The 18,870-nt window shown below is 51.6% G+C and overlaps 1 protein-coding gene across 1 annotated transcript; it reads right to left on the bottom strand.

Moving 5' to 3' along the window:
- Window positions 1–7,992: 7,992 nt before the first annotated feature.
- Window positions 7,993–9,911, bottom strand: LOC136473192 (uncharacterized). The gene is made up of 2 exons (XM_066470869.1): window positions 8,058–9,911; window positions 7,993–8,006 (listed from the first exon to the last, which is right to left on the bottom strand). The coding sequence occupies exon 1, from the start codon at window positions 9,814–9,816 to the stop codon at window positions 8,368–8,370; it is 1,449 nt and encodes a 482-aa protein (XP_066326966.1). The 5' UTR covers window positions 9,817–9,911; the 3' UTR covers window positions 7,993–8,006; window positions 8,058–8,367.
- Between the last annotated feature and the right edge of the window lie 8,959 nt (window positions 9,912–18,870).

The following is an 18,870-nucleotide window of genomic DNA, read 5'->3' as shown; positions in this document are numbered from 1 at the left end:
AGGGATCTCATGAGGAGGATCTGCCACAACATCATGAGTATGACAAGCATCTCCAATTAGCATATTGGGGGCAGATTGAGCATTGAGAACCGTAGGTGCAACCTCTACATCTATATCAGGTTCCGAGACAGGAGGGTCAAAGTGTGTCTGCTGATCTATTGGTGGAGAAAACCCACAAGGGATGAGAACAACTAACACCCGACGCACAACCATATCCAAACTTTTGAACTGACACTTCATAGCCGATCTAACATAGTTATCCCACTAGTCTGCACACTCAATTGTGATCATCTTCCTAAGGATGTTGGGAGAACCTAGGTGAAGTACTCCCTCCACTGCGATACCATCATCATCATCAGCTCTATGGCAATGTAGCTCCTCCTGAGCCCTTGCAACCAACTCACTAAACGATGGCTTCTCATTGAATAACACGTGTACGCTTTGCATCTCAACAAACTCAACATATCCATAGCAATCTCTTTCCACGGTGCCTCCATGATATATGCTCACTAGATTATTCATCTAGTAGTTCAAACAAAAATTAAAATACAGTCTGTTTAGTTCCAAGTAGCTGTTATATAGTACCTCTATAATAAATACTAACCAACTACACCTTAAATAACTATGTCTATGTACCTAACTATATTTATCTCACTAACAAAATCAACTAGCTATCTAATAATTATATCTATGTACCTATGTCACTAGCTATCTAACTATATTTATCTAACTATACCTATCTCACTAACTAAATCAACTACCTACATCATGTCATTTACTAGAAACTATCAAATAATCTAAGTAGCACTACAATTCAAGCTAACTAAGTACCTACATTGCATATTCAAAAATTTTACCTGTCCAAGTCAAGGCAACGATGCGACGCGGACGTGGAGGACGGGATCGACGGCGAGGTCGCGGCACGCTGGGATCCGGGCCGTGTCGCGGCCGGGGTCACCAGAGGGATCGCCTATGCGCGCGGCGGACCTCGCGAGCCGGGACGGACGAGACGGCGCGGGGTTGGAGGGGCGGTGCGCGGCGGGCGCGGGACGACCGGCGCTCCTCGCGGTGAGGCGGCACGACCGCATGTGTGGGCGCGGTGGCGCGGGCGAGGGCACGCGTGGACGCGGTGGCGCGGGTGGGCGACGGCGGCGGGGCGGCAGCGGTGGTTCGGGGAGCGTTAGAGAGAGAGAGGAAGAGAGAAATGAAGGGTGGGCCCATACGTAATACAGAGCTTGGCGCCAGAGACCACGGCGCCGAGCTGACTGCCAAGTCAGCGCCACGTCTGCGTCGAGGCCAAGACCTCGGCGCCAGCAACGATGGCGTCGAGCTAAGGATTCAGATTTTGAAATCGTACATGTGTATTTGTGAAAAAAATTCAAAAAAAATGGCTGATAAATAAAAAATTCGGCCGCGGGGGTGCTTGGGGCTGCGCTGGCGGGCGTTTCACCTCGGATTCGAAACACGGCGAGCGCGGGCAGGCAGGCACCGCACCGGGGAGATGCACGGGGACCCTCTCCAATCTGCCCCTCCCTCCCGAGCGCGCGCGCAGCGGCCAACGAGTATGTAGGAGGCGGCTTGTTTACGGCTTCCCATGGATCGATTATTGTACACTACTCGAGGTCGTCGAGGGTGCTGTCGTCCTGAACGCCGATGGTTCGTACGTCCCAACAAACGGAGAGTGGCTATCCCGATGTATTCCATCGCTAGCTCTACGTCTAGCGTGCGTGGCGTGTGCGCCGCCGACAAAGAAAACCACTGCCACCTGCCAAACCATGCTTTGGCCGTATCTTGTAGCATTGCTCCAACTAATCCCAATCATAGTTGCGTTTCGATCACATGGATGGCTGGATGATGGATTACTACTACTTCGAAGGCGTGATCAGTAGCTCGTCGCTCCAAAACAAGAAGGAACGATGTGTAACATGGACGACCATCACACCGGCTGGCCTCCAAACCCCGTGCGGCGCTGAGCTGGGGACCTGGGAGCGCCGGAGGGCGCTGCGGCCGACCACGAGGACGCCAGAAACCGCGCGCTCGTCCCCAAGCCCAGCACGTGGGGATCGATCATCATCATCAAACCACGCTAAAACTGCTGCGAGCTCGTGCGCCGCGGTACGAAAACGGACCAGAGCCCATAGCCATGCAGTCATGCACCGATGCGCGCACCACCTCGGCCTCGGAGAGCGATGGGCGTGCCTTTCCGCTCAGGTCGTGCCCGTCCTCGCGAAAGAAGAAGCTTTGGTCGTCACACGGACGTACGGTGGATTTGCCAAGGGATCCGATCTGTATGGTTCAGCTATCGACGGCCCCGTGTACTGTAGGACCATGTGATAAAGTCCTAAGAGTTAGGTTTTCGGTGTCCACCTTGGAATAAATACTCAGTGGTGCTAAGCGTCCGGATATTTGGACGGACACCCGCGCTGCACTCTGTTTTCCGAGCGCGCCGCACTCCACACCCACGCTTACGCTAGCATGCCTCTGCCCGCACACCCGCACCGCCTGACTGCGCTTGGGGACCACTCGCGCCCCGTCCTGTTTCCCACGCATATCCCATATGCAACACCCGATCTACTTTTCAAACATCTACATGCAACATATGTCTGAAGACAAATGAAACACTTAAAACATGTTCTTGAAACACTTAAAAACCATTGCAAACATACGCAACATCCAGATAAAACACTTGCAACATATGTGTAAAAACATATGCAATATTTAGATAAATGCGCTTGCAACATACGTCTAAAAACACAGATAAAATATTGAAAACAAACGCTTGCAACATACGTGTACAACCATTGCAACATATGAAACATCTCGATCTACTTTTGCAACATCCGTCTAAAATACTTACAACATAACTCTGAAACATCTGAAACACTTGAAATATATGCTTGCAACATGCGTTTTTTAACCTTCTTCTTCCGTACGACGCATAACAGAGCAGGGAACGGCCGGTTCCGGCCAGCCAACGGGCGAGGATGGTGGCGCGGCCTGGTAGCGGCCAGCTGCGCCTGCGCTTGGTCTGGGCCCGGCCAGCGACGGACCCCTCTCCTAGTTGCTGGACACACGCAGCATTGGGTGCCTACGTGGCTGTTGCTAGGTTGGCCCGGCTAGTCAGCGGCACCGGCGAGCGACCAAACCCCGGCGGCAGCATGGAGGCTCGCCCGCTCGTTGGAGGTGGCCGTGGCAAGCGGGCAGCACAGGTGCAGCGGTGGAGAACACAGCGAGGCGGAGTGGGAAAGTCGTCGAAACGTCCAGTTTTGTAGAAGCCGTAGAAGTCGTCCAGCAGCCAGCAGGCTTGTCCGCAGGCCCAGGTAGCAAGCATCCAGGCGGACGGACGCTTTGACTGCAGCATTAGCGATAATTATTCTTTCAGCAGCGGCTAAAAGTGTTCTCGGTATGATTTTTGAAAGAAAAAAAAAGTGATCTTGGTGTACGGTGTGTTCGTGTGTATATAGGGTGAGTTTACTTATGTGTAGTGTAGTGCCTGCGTATCTATCTCTTTTTTCTAACAAAAAATGGATCAACAACGCAGGTTCCAGTAACCGTGGCACCGCGAATTCGCGAGCTCTTATATATCTGGTCTGGATTCGACATTGGAGTGTGTCTGATCGGCGTTGCATTGGTCACTACAGCAATGAATGAGCCATGTGCGTGCATGGGTTTGCGGCAAACGTTTCTTGGTGTGACATGCCAGGGTCCATGGACTCCAAGTCGCACCCCAACCTCTAGCACGAGCGAGCGGTATTCTTTCACCAGAGAAATGCGACGGGACATGAGCCAGATTTTGTCTTCGGAAAGGTAGCGTGCAAGTTCTTTGTTTATACTACCTCTGTACGCGCAAAAAAAGAAAAAATAATAATGTATTTTTAGTTAAAGTGTTTGAAGTCTGACCAAATATATTTGTAAAATGTTAATATTGACAACACCAAATGAGTATTATGAAAGTGCGTATATCTTATGAAAAATCTAATAATATTACTTTGACATTATAAATATTGATGTTCTTATATATAGTTAGTTAAATTTAATTAGAAGATACTTAAGTTGATACTATATTAGAATTATATTTTTTTTTGGATGGAGAGGTTATAACAGAACCCTGTTTCGATCCGTCGTACAATCATCGTGATGCATCATGCGTGCATGATACTGCCAATAACACGATGATTCGCACATCCTTGCGAACGGCAAGGATTAGGTCCGGTGCATATTTACCTCGTATAGGCATGGCTTTAGTTGTTATTTGAGGAACTCATAGAGTTGAACAACTATGTCGTCTCCAATAGGATCTCTAATATACTTTTTGGTGCTTGAGAAAAAAAAAACTAACAGAGCTAAAACTCTACTATCTACTTTATGAAGGTCCCTAAATTGTTCCTTACCTCCATCTTACAAGAGTGTATGGGGAGCTCTCTACTTTTTTCACGGAATATTTTCCCACAACCGCAACAACTCACTCTGGCGCCTCAGCACGTCTTCTTTTTTTGTCCCCACTATTTCTTGGGTTGTTGTCCTCTTCCCCTCCTCATGCGCGACTCCCCCAATGAAGATGTGCCCCTCGTCCAGGCGTGGCTCCCCTCCCCGGCACCCGTTCCTAGTTCATCGGCGCTCGTCCTGTCCCAACGAGGCCTAGCAGCTCCTCTCATCCTGCCGAGGCACTTGACCCGCCGCAACCCCCTTCCCTGTGTCATCGATTGGACCTCCCCGTGCTCTGTCCGATGCTCCTCCGCCTCTCCCACGCCTCCATAGCTCAATCGATTGGAACGATGGTGGCTATGGCCGAATCACAAGTGAGTTCCATATATCAGTGTCCACTAGAACGAATTTGAGGGCCCTATTTGAAGTTTCCTGTTAAGTACATGCAAAAAAAAAATTTGATCCTTAAAAGTAGAGAAAGCCTAATTTGAGGGTTGCTGTTGGAGATGCTCATATTTTCTCCCCAAATCAAAACTAGGGTCTTTAATTTGAGGGTTCTTGTCGGAGATGCTCATATTTTCTCCTCAAATCAAAAGTAGGGTCTTTAATTTGAGGGCTCCTACTGGAAATTCTCATATTTTCTATACTAGATGATCAAATCGTAGCATGGTCAAAAGTCTTACTAGCATTAATAGCTAGCATTTTTCTATTGTGACATTTTATTTTATTTTCTTTTTTACTTAAATTAATTTTTACAGATAGTTTTGTTTCTGTCTGGTTGTATCAGCCCTTTATCTATGCGCGCCAATTGCATCTGACACAAATCTATAGCTATCGTCGATTGTTTTCTTGGCTTAAAGGTATTGTCGTCTTGCTCTCTTCTTTTTTCTCCTACTCCTATACAATGGCTGGGTGCAATTTCTGTCGATGGCAAATCAATCTAACATTTAGTTTCCTTTTGGTGAGCTTCATTCCTCATCAAAACCACTATCTAACTCTCTCACAAATTGTTCAATTCTTTAGCCCTCTTATAAATCTAAATTTTAAATCACCTTGTACAATCTATTGTGGATTCATGTTATCTTTTTTTGCCCTAAAACACCATTTAGATACTCTTTAATCTCTATTAAGTCATGATTAATTGACCAATTACTCCTGTTTGTTTAATCCTTTGCATTGCGCCTCTTGGATCTTTAATAAGTTATATCACCTCTTCTTCCATTCTTCTTGTGACATTATGGATCTTTATTTTGGCTTTCAATTTCAAGACTACCCAAGCGGCCACCATGATGCCGAATAGGAGCCACAATCAAGGAAGCCAAGCCAGGCCGCTCAGTCACCACTCACCACATGCCGTCTCCCACGTAGTCACGACCATCGAACGGGTTCATTGGACCTCCCCCCTCTTCTTTGGGAGCAGCGCGAGCATCTGGCGGCTCCCTCTAGTGACAGCGAGGGCCGTGGGAGTGGGAGGAGGGGACAGTGGCAGCTAGGGTTGTAGTCGCCGGCACGGGGAGCTACAAGGTGCCTTTTGTCGACTATGTTGTTAGTTGTTACAAAATGTGTATATAGTGTATATCATTATTCCTTGGATCTTCTTTTCTGGTATCTTCCTCGATCCTTTTTTAACCACTCTGGTATCCTTTTCTTTGTTTCACCGTTTTGCTGCGCATGCAGCACGCTCGCCCTTGCTCTTGTTCTTTCACCATGGTAATTGTTTACTTGAAAATTAGCAGCACCGTTTGCATAAAGGATAGTGTGCAAGAGTAAGAAACTCCCGTTGTGGCGGACAGTACGAAGTGGGACGCTGGACACGATGTTGAAGCCACAAGAGTAGCTGTAATATACTTTGAAGGAACGGCTGTAAGCTTTGAAGGCGTTCGGCTGTAAGTTTGTTTCAGCTTATTTTCTCTCATAGAATACTGTTCAACCATCCGAAATAATCTAAAATTCACTATTCCACCTACCAGCCGAACAGCCTCTTTGTCGAGCATCGGCACGGTAAAAAGGGACAGATTAAAAGATTACTACTACGCTGCTTTTACTTTTAATCCCAAGTTGCGGCGTAAACCAAGCTGGGTTAATTTAGGTGTCGTTTGGATTCGGATTCGACGGAGATTCTATGAATTCAGCGTCCACTATTGTCTAGGCTCATCTAGATTCTGAGATCTTTAAAATTCGTGTGTTGGAATTTTTTTTTTTTGTATCAGTCACTCCGTAAAAAATAAAAAAGACAGTAATAATAAAATCTAAAACAATCCAAACGGGCCAGTCTAACGCTAGTGAAAGCTGCGCCTCCGCACCGCACCTCTGCTTTACCGCACCGCACCTCCCGAGTTCAAAATTCATAGAACCTCTCCCAGGTTCGACCAATGCTCACAGCGAAGTACTGTACCTGTACTACTGGGAACCCCAGCCAGCGTGCTGCGTGCATGTCACCGTCCCCCCCTGCTTCCATCAAAGTTGGCAGCTTTAGTCTTTTGGCAACCATTTCAAATCAACGGTCGCGACACGACGACGAGCAGCCACGGCCGGCGCAGGAGGACGCCAGGACCACCGGCACGCCGGACACACGCGTGAGAGGCTGAGAGGAGAGCGCGCGGGGGCTCGGTCACGCGTCGCTGTTCCGCCACAGGCCGTGGCTCCGCTTTCCGCGACGCCGCGCGGCACAGGGCACAGGGCACAGGGCACAGGGCAGCGCGCACGCCGCCGCATTGAATCGAGGGGGCGCGCCGGCCGCAGACCCGCAGTCCGTATTCCCCAACGCCGCCCAAACCTGTCGCTCTCAGCGCTCACAGGACATGGAGGCTAGCGCAGTGCGCAGGGCGAGCGCAGTGGGAACGCGCTGCGCCCTAGCGCCCTGCACGCGCGCAGCCGCCAGCCGCCAGCCGCCGCACAGGCACATGCGGCGGCGGCGGCGGCAGCGGCAGTGAAGGAGCAGGGCGGGCGCCGGGCAGGGATACGACCGCGTGGCGTGGCTCCCGAGGCCGGCCGGCCGGCCGCGCGCGTGTGCGTTCGCTCGCTTTGCCTCCGCGGCCCGCACGGCATTGGAACAAGGCTGCTCTTTTCCGAAGTGCATGCATGACTGCACGAGCATTACCCCACCAACAATTTCACTCATGGCTTCAAAAGCGAAGGGTTGAAAAGAAGACGGTAAAATCATGAGATGAGCACAAATCGTGACGGGTGAAATGGTGAATAGACTCTGAACAGAATACGTCCGGGGTACGTGCAAGAGCGGAGACTTGTACTAGATCTCACACAAAATTATACTGGTACGGCAGCACGATACCTGGAAGGCTGGAATCTGACCGTTTGCTACTGGAAATGAGTCGGCAGATGAGATCTAGATTGGCGGGAGACATCGGCATCCACCTTGGCACCCAAAGAATGGACAAAAAGTACAGTTTGCTGATCAAAAGATTGAAAAAACAAAACCACTACTTCTGCGAGTAGCCGAGTACGGTCCCGGCACACGGGTTTCTTCCTCGTCCCATAGAACGCGAATATCTGGTGTAAATTTCCTGCTAATTACTGTGACATTGCTGTATTTTTACCTCTTTTTTCCGGTACCGTTGGCTCTGAATCACGAAGATACTCCTACGACGAGGATACATGACATTTCTTGCAACGTCAATCAATGTAGGTAGCCGTTAGTAGTACTCCTACTACTCACTTCCAAGCATTTAATTACATCCTCGCATGGACATGATCGTGGGGTTAACTTTTCGTACAGTTTTTACTACTTGATTAAAGTACAAGTATTCTTTTTCTTGTATAGTGAAAAAGTAAAGAAAAAGAGCAACTTTTCTCTAATCTAAGAAAAGAAAATGGCAGCCACCGGTCCGGTGGCAAGTGCCTCCCAGCGGCGGCTGGGCTGATGTGACCATGCTGCCACGGCTGCGGTGACGGCGGCGGGAGGTAGGTCAGTCCGTCAGTCAGTCAGGGGCGCGCCCCCACCGACTGCGCGAGCCGCTCGACCTTGACGGCGATCTCCGGCGGCACCCGCACGGCGGGGCGCGGCCGCTCCTTGCAACGGCGGAGGTCCAGCCCCAGCGCGTCCGACACGTCCTCGGAGCTCCACCCGGCCCGCCGGAGCGAGTCGGAGCACCGGTCGGCCTTGAGCAGGAGCGCGTCGAGCACCGCGTCTGAGTCCACCGCGGCGGGGGCGGCCTCCTCGCCGTCGAACACACCCCCGGAGGCCGCCACCTCGACCATCTCCGTCACCTCCGTGTCCCTCCACCCGCCCTTCCTCAGCACGTGGCCCAGCCGGTCAAGGTAGCTGTCCACCCAGTGCGGGTTCCTGGACCGCCTGGCCGGCGGCGGCGGCGACGCGCACCCGGAGGACCGCGACGACGCGGTGGACGCCTCCGACGAGGACGAGTCGCGGCGGCGGCGGTCGGACGCCGCGTCGCTCCAGAAGTCGATCCAGCGCGGCGCCTTGCCGCCGCACGCCGCGTCGAGGCTGCGGCGCGTGCACGGCGTTGTCGCGGCAGCCTCGCCGGCGTGCTGCTGCTGCGGCGCCACCGGTGTCGGCGCCGCCCGCGGGTCCAGCGGCTGGAAGCAGGCGTCGCGGGTGAAGAAGTGGAGGACGTCGAGGCCGACGCAGAGGACGCGGTCGTCAGTGACGAAGAACACCGGGTTGCCCGCGAGGCAGGGGCGGCAGGGCAGGAAGCAGCGGTCGAAGAGCGGCACGAGCAGCGGCGCGCGTCGGATGGCGGAGCGCGCGAGCCGCAGCGCGCGGTCCGGGTCGGCGGGGCGCGCGCCCCAGCACCGGGGCCACAGCGCTCCGCGAGCGATCTGCAGCGACGCCGCCGCGATGGGGAGGTCGAACGCTGAGCGGAGCCCGGAGCGGGAGCGCCAGTCGGGGAACCCGGGCCCCGACGGGAGGCCCGCGGCGAGGACGGCGCGGAGGTCGGGCGGGAACGCGAACCCGAGCTCGGCCTCGGCGCGCGCCAGCTCCAGCTCCGTGAGGCCCGGGAGCACGGCGGCCACCCCGGGGCAGGCCCGGAGGTGCTCCAGCACCGCGGCGGCCAGCGGAGCGAAGGAGTGCAGCCCGTGCTGCCGCGGGGAGGCCGCCGACGCCGAGGAGGAAGGACGCGCCGCGGCGCGCGTGGACAGGCGGCGCAGCCCCGCCGCGTGCGCCGCCGGGGTGAGGCTGAGGCCGGCCATCCGTCGGTCCACGTCCACCATTGCAGCAGCCGCCGCTGCCCAACGCCGCCGCCGCCAAGCTTCCTCCTGCCTTGGACAGAGGAGGAGGCGCGGAGATGAGCCGAGGTGGTCTGCTTGGGTAACGACGACAGCCGGAGGAGGAGCGAGTGAATGCGCTGCTGTAGCTAGAGGCCGGTTGGGAAACGGGGAGGCGGGATTATATAGTGGGGAGGCGGCCATTGCCCGTCGGCGTCCGGAAGGGGGCGGGCGGGCCCCGCGGCAGAGATCTCTGGCTGGGTCACCGAGTAGGGCTGGGGAGGTGGGGAGCAACGGCAACACGAGGGAGGTGTACTGGTAACTGGTGTGTGGCGGTCCATTCGTCGTCGCCCTTGAGTTGGCGTCTCTCGCTTCATCTTTTGTTCTCTCCGCCCTCGCACGCAGGTCGTATCGAAGGATGTGTGAGCAAAATTTGTCTGCGGACGGGTCACTTTCCGCGTACTTGCTCTCATCCTGAATCGGATCCAATGTGTACGAATGTAACTTACACTGATTTTATTTTCATTTTTTTTTATAAATCGGAATAAGATATGAATAATATAGGATACCAAAACGAATATGAATTTGTCTCGGTTAAAAACACGAATAAATGTGTATCGAATGTAGGTTGAGCCGGATTTGAACAATGTCAATCACAAATATTTCTTCAAATATTGAGTAAAGGCAACATTCATGTATATATCGCATGTTTTAAATTCTTAAAGACACTTATTAAAATACCAAAAAACTGTAAATTCACTATAACACATTTTAGTCAATAGGCTCAAATTGTGGTTAAATTTAAAAATCTCTGGCAAAGAAAAAAATACATTAACTAGACATGTGTATTTCCCGAATTTACTTTAAGTAATATTTTACAACATGTTTGGTACGCATCACGAGGCCATGCGGAATCATCCTATCCTGGTATGGAAGCTAGCCCAGGCGTTTGGATATGCCTACCGAGACGGACCATGAGGTTCCACCAAAAATCACCGGATGAATCCATGCTAGACCATTCCATGCTGCATGACTTGGGTCTCTCTCCAAACCAAACACGCCGTGTGAAGCTCATACTTCTTTAGGGGAAAAATCAGCTTGTTGGTTTCAGGCAGGGTTTATCAGTCATGGTACAATATTTTTCTCTCATAACAAATTAGCATCAGTCGGACTTATCAGCCTAGAAATCAACCAACGAACATGCTGAAAAACTATACTTCGTTTATTCCCTTTAGACTGAAATTGTTTTAGCTTGCTGTCCATTCCAAAAGATATCTGATAGAACTATCCAAATTTAATAACCTGACTTACCAATCCGGATTATCCGTCCGATTGGTTATCCGATGCATATATATATCCATATTCGATATCTGAGAAAAATGTTTATAGGCATAAAAAAGTTTAGAATTGCTATCTCATCCTAACGGTCAAGAAAGATCCATACCGTTTACGCCCTCCCAAACAAATTTGCATGTGGTTCCGTTGAAGTTCGTTCTTCGTTGAGCATATTTGCATGTGGTTGGCGCGCCTACGGCAGAGGAGAGCCTCGTGCAGATAGAACAGAACCGCTTGAATGTGCCTGGGCGGCTGCAAGATGCAACATGCAACATCATTGTTATTCTAATTTATTCATGCTTAGCCGTTGTTGAGTTGCCTGCGATGGTCTTCTCTCTTCTGCAGCACAACTTGAACAGTTCAGGAAATTGGCAGGAAAATCGTTTTGCATCGACGAGAAGACGACGCCTTTTCTTCAGTCAGTGGCTCAGTGCACACTGTACGGCCATGTGTGCAGTGGCCAATTTTCAAAGGAGATCTAAGCCATGTTTGTTCGAGCTTGTTTGGGTGATAAGCCATGGCTGAAAATATTGTTGGCTGATAAGCTATGGTTGAAAATATTGTTGGCTGATTTGGTGTGAGAGAAAAATATTGTTCGTTGACTGAAAAAATACGGCTTATAAGTCAAACAAGTCCAATCGAACATGGCGCTAATGTCGGCGGAAAAAAGATGAGGTCTGGTATTAATTAATTTTAGACCTGTGGAGCCTTTAAAACTTGACCGACGTTAAATATAGTGGCCCCGTTCGGTTTGCTGAATCTTAGCTGAAAGCACTGTTTCGACTGAAATGTTGTGAAAGAAAAATACTGTTCTAACTAAAAAAAACTGAACAAACTGAATATAGGGTAAACCGAACGAAACAGTATAGGACGGGAGTGGCCTACAACGCTCGCCAAAGAAACGCATGAATCCTAACTAAGGTGATGGAAAGCTAGCATGAGTTCTGTCGGTGTTTCGGGACCGGGGGTCCCTCAACCAACGAGTGAATTTGTGCTGCGTGCCCCTAATCCCGGATGGTGATGCAAAGAGACACAAGGTTTATACTGGTTCGGGCAATCGAGGCCCTACGTCCAGTCTGAGAGATCGATCTTGTATTCCTTGCACCGGAGTGCTCGTAGTAGGGGGTTACAAGCTAGGTGAGAGAGGGGGTTAGCCCCAGGTCTCGGCGAGGGTGGTGCGGGCTGTTTGAGACGTTGTTCTCAAACAGCGTAGAAGTGTGTAGTTCTATCGGTGTGTTCGTCTTTTCTGCCCGTTCCCCCCTAGAAATGGCCCCAATCCCTCACTTTTATACTCTAAGGGAGAAACTGGGACGTACACATATTGCTACCTAACGCTTTATTAATAGAGGTGGCGTGTTCGAGCCCTGTAGCCGGCCACTGTTCGTGGCATGGTCGATGGAGTGCCCCCGTCCTTGTCATGCAGAAGTGATGCGCCTGTCGTACTTGGTTTTGGGCATAGTGAGGCTCCCGTACAGCTTGACGCAGGGCATGGCGGACGACGTGCTGGTCATCGCGTGACGGCGTCGTGGGGGGCCGTGGCTCTGCAGATGCCGAGGCCGAGCCATCGCGGGGGGGGGGGGGGGGGGGGGCGACGGGCATGGATCCTCAGGCTGCCGAGCCCCTGAGGCTGACTGCCGGGGCTCTGAAGAGAATTATTGGTCCTGGGTACTGGTTCCGAGGCCACAGTAGCCCAGACGTGGCTCCCCATGCTGCGTTGTTCTCGGAGCAGGAGTTGGCAGCACAGTGAGGCATGGGCGTCACCCACGCGCATAGTGGTTGGCACAGTGGCGGGTAACCCCTGCCCAGTCCTGCCTCCTGTCCCGTCAGTCGTTCTGCTGTACTGTGCCGAGCATGCGGCTGATGTCAGGGGCAGCAGTTGGCTGAGTTAATGCGACACGACGTTTTGTCAGAGGGACGGGAGGAGGAAGAGGCAGCGGAGTGCTCCCGTGCCCGCCTCGCGCGAGACGGAGGATCGGTGGCCCAGCCGAGGCCTGTGACGAGAGAAGGGGTCGGCCGAGGCCTTCGGTGGGGGGTCGCCCGAGGCCAGCGGCAAGGGGGCCTCGGGCGAGTCGGAGAATTGCAGACCTCGGCGAGGAGGCCTCGGGCGAATCGGAGATTTTTGGCTGAGACCCCGTTTGTCTTGCTAGTTTTTGTTTAGGGTCTGAGCCATTTTCTTTGGTTTCTGCTTAGGGTACCCCTTTTTACGGTATCCGACAGTAGCCCCCGAGCCGAGGGGGGAGTGGAGGCACTCCCCCTGAGGTTCTGACGAGAATCGGCCCTTGATAGTTCCTGTCGGGATGGTGTTTTCGTACTCGAGGTTTCGGTGGGTGCGCGCGAGCGCACCCGTCGGGTGTAGCCCCCGAGGCCCTGGAGGAGTGATTTCACTTCTCCAGGGGCTTTTTTCTCTTTCGAGTGAGGAGTTTACATTGTGTTTGCCGGGCCCGTGGGTGCGAGTTCGGATCGCAGGGCCTCGACGACGCTGCGGGAAGAGCCCCTTAGCCTCCGCCTGGACCGAGAGGGCCGTCAGGGGTCCACCCGGCTTTTTGTACGACCCTCGCGCTTCCTTTTCGCTCGGAAGGAGGTTTTGTATTGCCGAGCCCCCTCGTGTGCGAGCCCAAGTCGCTGGGCCTCGGCAATGTTTTGCAGGAAGAGTCCCTTAGCCTCTGCGCGGAGCAAGAGGGCCGTCAGGGATTCTCCTGACTTTTTGTTCGACCCTCGCGCTTCCTTTTCGCTCGGAAGGAGGGGTGGAAGATGCCACGCTACCCTCGGTGGGCGCGAGCGACGGCATTTCCGGTGAGCTGTTATCGGGTAAGTCCGAGTGGAGGCCCGTACCCCGTTCGCTGGGAGTCGGCTAGCGGTCCGGAGACGCGCTCCAAGAGTACCGGAGGGTTTCTCTAGTGGGTGCCGAGGCCGTTCGCTGGGCCTCGGTGGCTCGGTGCCTCCCTACGGTGGGATCCCATTCAGAGACCTCTCTGCCGGTCTCGGACACGACACAGGGCGTCCCAAGCGTTTCGCTTGCTTGGGCCTCGGCCTCGTATAGGCTCGCCCGTAGTCGTCCCTGACTCTTGAATTGGGCATATTGGCCCTTGAAAACTTTGAGTTGAGCATAAAGCGTCAAGGAAGGTATCCCTCGCTCCACCTCCCTAGTTTTTTTTCGCATCGATTCGGTATACATTAGTCATTTTTCAACCTAAGAAACTCATTACTTAGGGTTTCATGCAATTTTTTATTTGTATTATCAACCGTTGGATGATGCCAAGGCGTGGAAAAGCTAGCAAACCTAGATAACCACAGCGCATGTGTTATGTTATGGGTTCATTATTGTGCATCAAATGGGAACCCTAGGTTTAGGGTTTAATGTTAATTGCTTTTGGATCTTAAAATGAAATTAGCATTTAATTGTATTTGGTTCTTATTGACATTAATTTATTGTTTTGATTTTTGTTTGTTAAATAACAACCGTTTGTTAGATGCAAGAAATGTATCGGTAGGAGTTTTGGCAAAAACGGGGTCATCCTTGAGAATTATACCCCGATGCGTCTAGCAAAATGCACCCGTCCCTCCTGACCTCCATGTCCATAACTGACTAACTGTGACTATGATTTCCCCGGTCGACGTAATTCAATCGAGACATCCAGACACAGCGGCGCGTTGCTTCTACGCATGCATGTGTTTTAATGTAAGTAATGTTTCCACTATCTTTTTTCATCATTTGTGTAAGTAGCCTACTAATATTTTGTTGGAATATTGTTGTGTAGGACCATAAGAGGTGCTTTTTCTTTTAGTGGATCGACGATGCAGACAAGTTGACCCTAGGTACCTCTTTTAGAGATTGATGTAGAGGGAGACATCCACGTGAGCACTTCAAGCGATGGGTTTCCACCCCATAACCCCCTGCCAATGACGGCTAAGGAGAAGCACCTAGCTGCGTTAGACGACTTGAGGAACCTCCTCTGTGCGAATGCGGAGATCGAGCTATGATAAACCCTGAGAATACTGTAACAACTCAAAAATCCACACACCAAAAATCACATCTACAAAATTTTTGTTTTGACCCCATGCAATGTTGAGTGCCATGTGTAGGAGCCAACCCTAGATACTGCATGTAAATAAACCTAAGTAGTCATTTTCATAACCATATCATGACCCATGTCATATATGAGTGCTTAAATCCCCAACACGTAAAAACCTTGCATGCATAGTAATTATTGTAACATGTGATTTGGACTTTCATTGCTTTATGTGATACGTGACTAACTCCTTTATTAATTAATAAACCTTCAAACAATTAATACTCAACTCAAAGGATAAAATAACGAAAGGAGGAGGCAGCAGCTCAGCCTAGCCTGCCTCGACCGGCCCAGCTAGCCCAGCCAAGCCTCGCCTGCCCTTTCATGCGCGTAGCCCACGAAGTTGGCCTGGCGTCGCCGCCCGCACGCGCATAGCCGCTAACGAGTCGGGCCCCGCTCGACAGCCATCACGCGCCGCACGCAGCGCACAACACGCCAAGCGCCTGACGACCCGACCCCGCTTGTCAGCACAGTAGCGTCTTCTTCCCCTCGCCCACGCATTCCTCCCCGCGACCGGGGGCCGACCGCGGAGCAGACGTGGGCCCGGGGTCACGCACGTCGCATGACCCTGTTTCCCCTTGCGCCGCGCCTACGCTACCGCACGTGGACCGTCGGATGCGCCTCACGGATCACCACCGCCCGATCGTCGTCCACCATTGGAGCCCTTGGAGCTCGGCTATAAAAAGCCAACATCTATGAGCCCTAACCCTCAGCCCGTTCGCCGCCGCCGCTGGTGTCACAGCACCACCAACGTCAAGCCGAGAGAGAGGGAGGAGGGAGAAGCAAGGTGGAGAAGGAAGCCGTTGCGGGGAGGACCTCGTCGGAGCCAGGAGCGCCGCCCCGATCAGCTACAGCGATGTTGACCACATTCCGAGCAGCTCCGCCGAGCACCGACCACGACCGCGTCGACCACATCCCGAGCAGCCTCACCGAGCATCGACCACGACCGCGTCGACCCATCCCGAGCAGCCTCGCTGAGCACTGACCACCACCCACACCCAACCACGTCCCGAGCAGCTCCGCCGAGCACCGACCACGACCGCGTCGACCACATCCGAGCAGCTCTCGCCAAGCTCCGACCACGACCACGTCGTGCACGTGAACCAAACCCTGGGAAAGAGTAAGTGGACCAAGTCCTTCATAGACCGGCTCTGTGGTCTATGGACCAATGCAGGCGGGTTCACCATGAACCGCGCCTCACCTGCGCTGCAGACCACGGCCCGTTAATGGCCCACTAAGGCGACATGGCCGCACCAGTGCGGGCCACGTGGCGGGCCAAAGCCTAGCCCATATCCAGGCCCAACCAGCCCAGTCGAGGCCCAGCCTATATTGACCGTTGACCGGTCAACATTGACCGATTGATCGGACCCAGATGTCAGTGACCCAAAAGCCCCTGGTCCCACCTGTCAGTAGCTAATGACGTAGATGACGTCATGCTGGCGTCATGATGACGTCAGCGGAACCCCACCTGTCAGTACAGAACCGAGACGATGACGTCATGTTGACGTCACACTAACGTCAGCATGCCATGTGGATCAGTCACAGCGTGACACGTGTCAGCCCTGAATTAACCAGCCTTTACTATTTTTAGAAATGGATTTAAACTTCGGGAATTCATAACTAATTCATACGAACTCAAAAAAATACAAGACTAGGACCAAAATTTATCTAAAATCGAGCTCTATGCAATGAACCCATGTTTGAGTGCATTTGGCTCTTTTGAATCATCATTGCTTTTTGTGCTATTCTATAGGCGTCGCTGACGCGACTATAATGCGATCGTTTGCAGACTCGGAGGACAACCAGACGGACGAGGACCGAGAGTACCATAAGGAGTACGAAGACGACTTCACTGAAGGTGCCACATCCCACCCAACCTCGTAGCACCTATTACGCATGGCTAATATAGAGCTGCTATTGCTTTACTTTATTGTTGTAATCACACTATGATAGGACTTGCATGGTAATATGCTTTCTTGATGGCCTTTACCTTGACGCAACCTTACCCCTGCTCACCCTGCTATTAGGCTAGACCCACGCTTGCTGCTATATTTCATTGCTTATTACTCTCTACTACGCTTGTACTACATTGATGCGTGGTGGAAACTGGTGTATCTGGACTATGGGGAGAGTGCTACGTGTGTGACTTGGGTGCGTGGAGGGTAAGGGTTGTGTCGACCAAGTTGGAGTATACAATGAGCCTGGGGCAAGTCTTGCCATGTGGTGCTACCTGGGCACCCCTGGAATGGATACCTGTGGTGGGTAAATGGTATATGAGGTGGCCCTGGGTGTGAACCTGTGATGGGAGGAGCCCAGGGTAGGTGTGTGTGTGGCACGGTAAATGGAAACCCTGATGAAGACATTCTGGCTTGGTCATCCCTAAGGACTTACTAGTACTCAGATTCACCGGGAAGCCTTACGTACCACTCGCCCTATATGGTGCGGGACGGCCGGACTACTTGGTAGGATATTGCCACTACTACTAGGTTGATAGCGGACAGTGTAAGGAGGTACGGGGCGCGGAGGATTTCCCCCACACCCTTCTGAGACTTTATGGAGACCTTGTGGACCCGGCTCATGACTCACAGTTTCAGCCACCCCAGACTAGACTTGGGGTGTACTAGGGCTGAATGGTAGAGTGGCATTATCCTAGGCTAGCAAGCGGCCAGAATCAGCCCAGTTGACGATGGTCAGCGAAGAAGGTAGATATTGTGGTTATGTAAAACCTCTGTAGAGTGTATGGTTAATCGATCGATACATGTGACGACTTGTCGGCTATGGACCTTTCCTGGGTTTCGCTTAAACTAGATAGTGAGATGAGTTCTTCTCTTCTTCCCCTGTGAGAGAGTGTCGGTCGTAGCTAGGGGCTACGGGCCTTGAGACAGTGCCGAGAGGGAGTTGGCCTATAGACTGAGCGATGGTATGGTATGGTGATGATGTGGAGATGGTGGTATGTCGATCCCAGGATCGAAACCTGGCTCTGGATGGAAATGGGGTGGAATGTGTGTGGGAATGGTGTTAAAACTTGACCAACTATTCTTATGTACTTGATATGATAAAACATAGGAAACCCCAGCCTTATAGGTTCCTTTTTTATTATATCTCACTTGCATCCAATTTTCGCAAAGCAATGCTCATAGGGTGGGAGTGGCCAGTACAAATCGTACTGATAAATTTTGGCACACAGGTTCTGCTGAGGATTATAGCTCTGAGGAGTTTGATGGTTGAGGGTTCGTTCCTACGCTCGAGTTTGGCGATCTTATCTTCAAGCTGTTCTGAATGAATGCTACTTTTGATTCCGCCAATGCGGCGATGTAATAATTTATGTAATTCCGCACTTTATGTACTCTGGTATTATCATTGTATGGATGTGGTATTCGATTGGAATTTGGGTAATATGATCTACAACGGTCATAATACACTTTGACTCTGTGGATTTCCCTTCGTAGAAATCTGGTCGTTTCAAATACATTGGAGTTTGTGTGTCCGAACAAACACGAAGTAAGTGGAAAAGTGTATATGTTTAAATGTTTGTCTCTATAGGTGCGCGTGTACTAATGTATTCCCTTGTAGCGTTATGGATTTGCGAAGTGTTCGTTTCAATGAGTGGCTCTACGGTCTTAAGAATCAATGACCGGAGCCACCAAAGACAAAGAAAAAGAAAAAAGAAAGGTTAATTTACAAAGCACCTCCAGTCAAGTGCGAATATGGTGTTAAATCCAACTACGGTCTAGTCCCTTCGGAGCTTGGAATAGGTCATTATTGGGGCCATATAGTTGATTATGATGAGGTTGATTATTTTTGTGGTAAACATGAAATTGTATTTTGTTTCTTTTGCTAAGACATATATGAT

This window comes from Miscanthus floridulus, chromosome 8 (assembly GCF_019320115.1).
Source record: "Miscanthus floridulus cultivar M001 chromosome 8, ASM1932011v1, whole genome shotgun sequence".
NCBI classification, from domain to species: domain Eukaryota; kingdom Viridiplantae; phylum Streptophyta; class Magnoliopsida; order Poales; family Poaceae; genus Miscanthus; species Miscanthus floridulus.
This window is presented reverse-complemented; position numbering and strand designations above follow the sequence as displayed.

What these genes read in the sequence shown, in the direction of transcription:
- LOC136473192 (XM_066470869.1), bottom strand. Translation starts at nt 9,816, where the DNA reads ATGGCCGCCTCCCCACTATATAATCCCGCCTCCCCGTTTCCCAACCGG.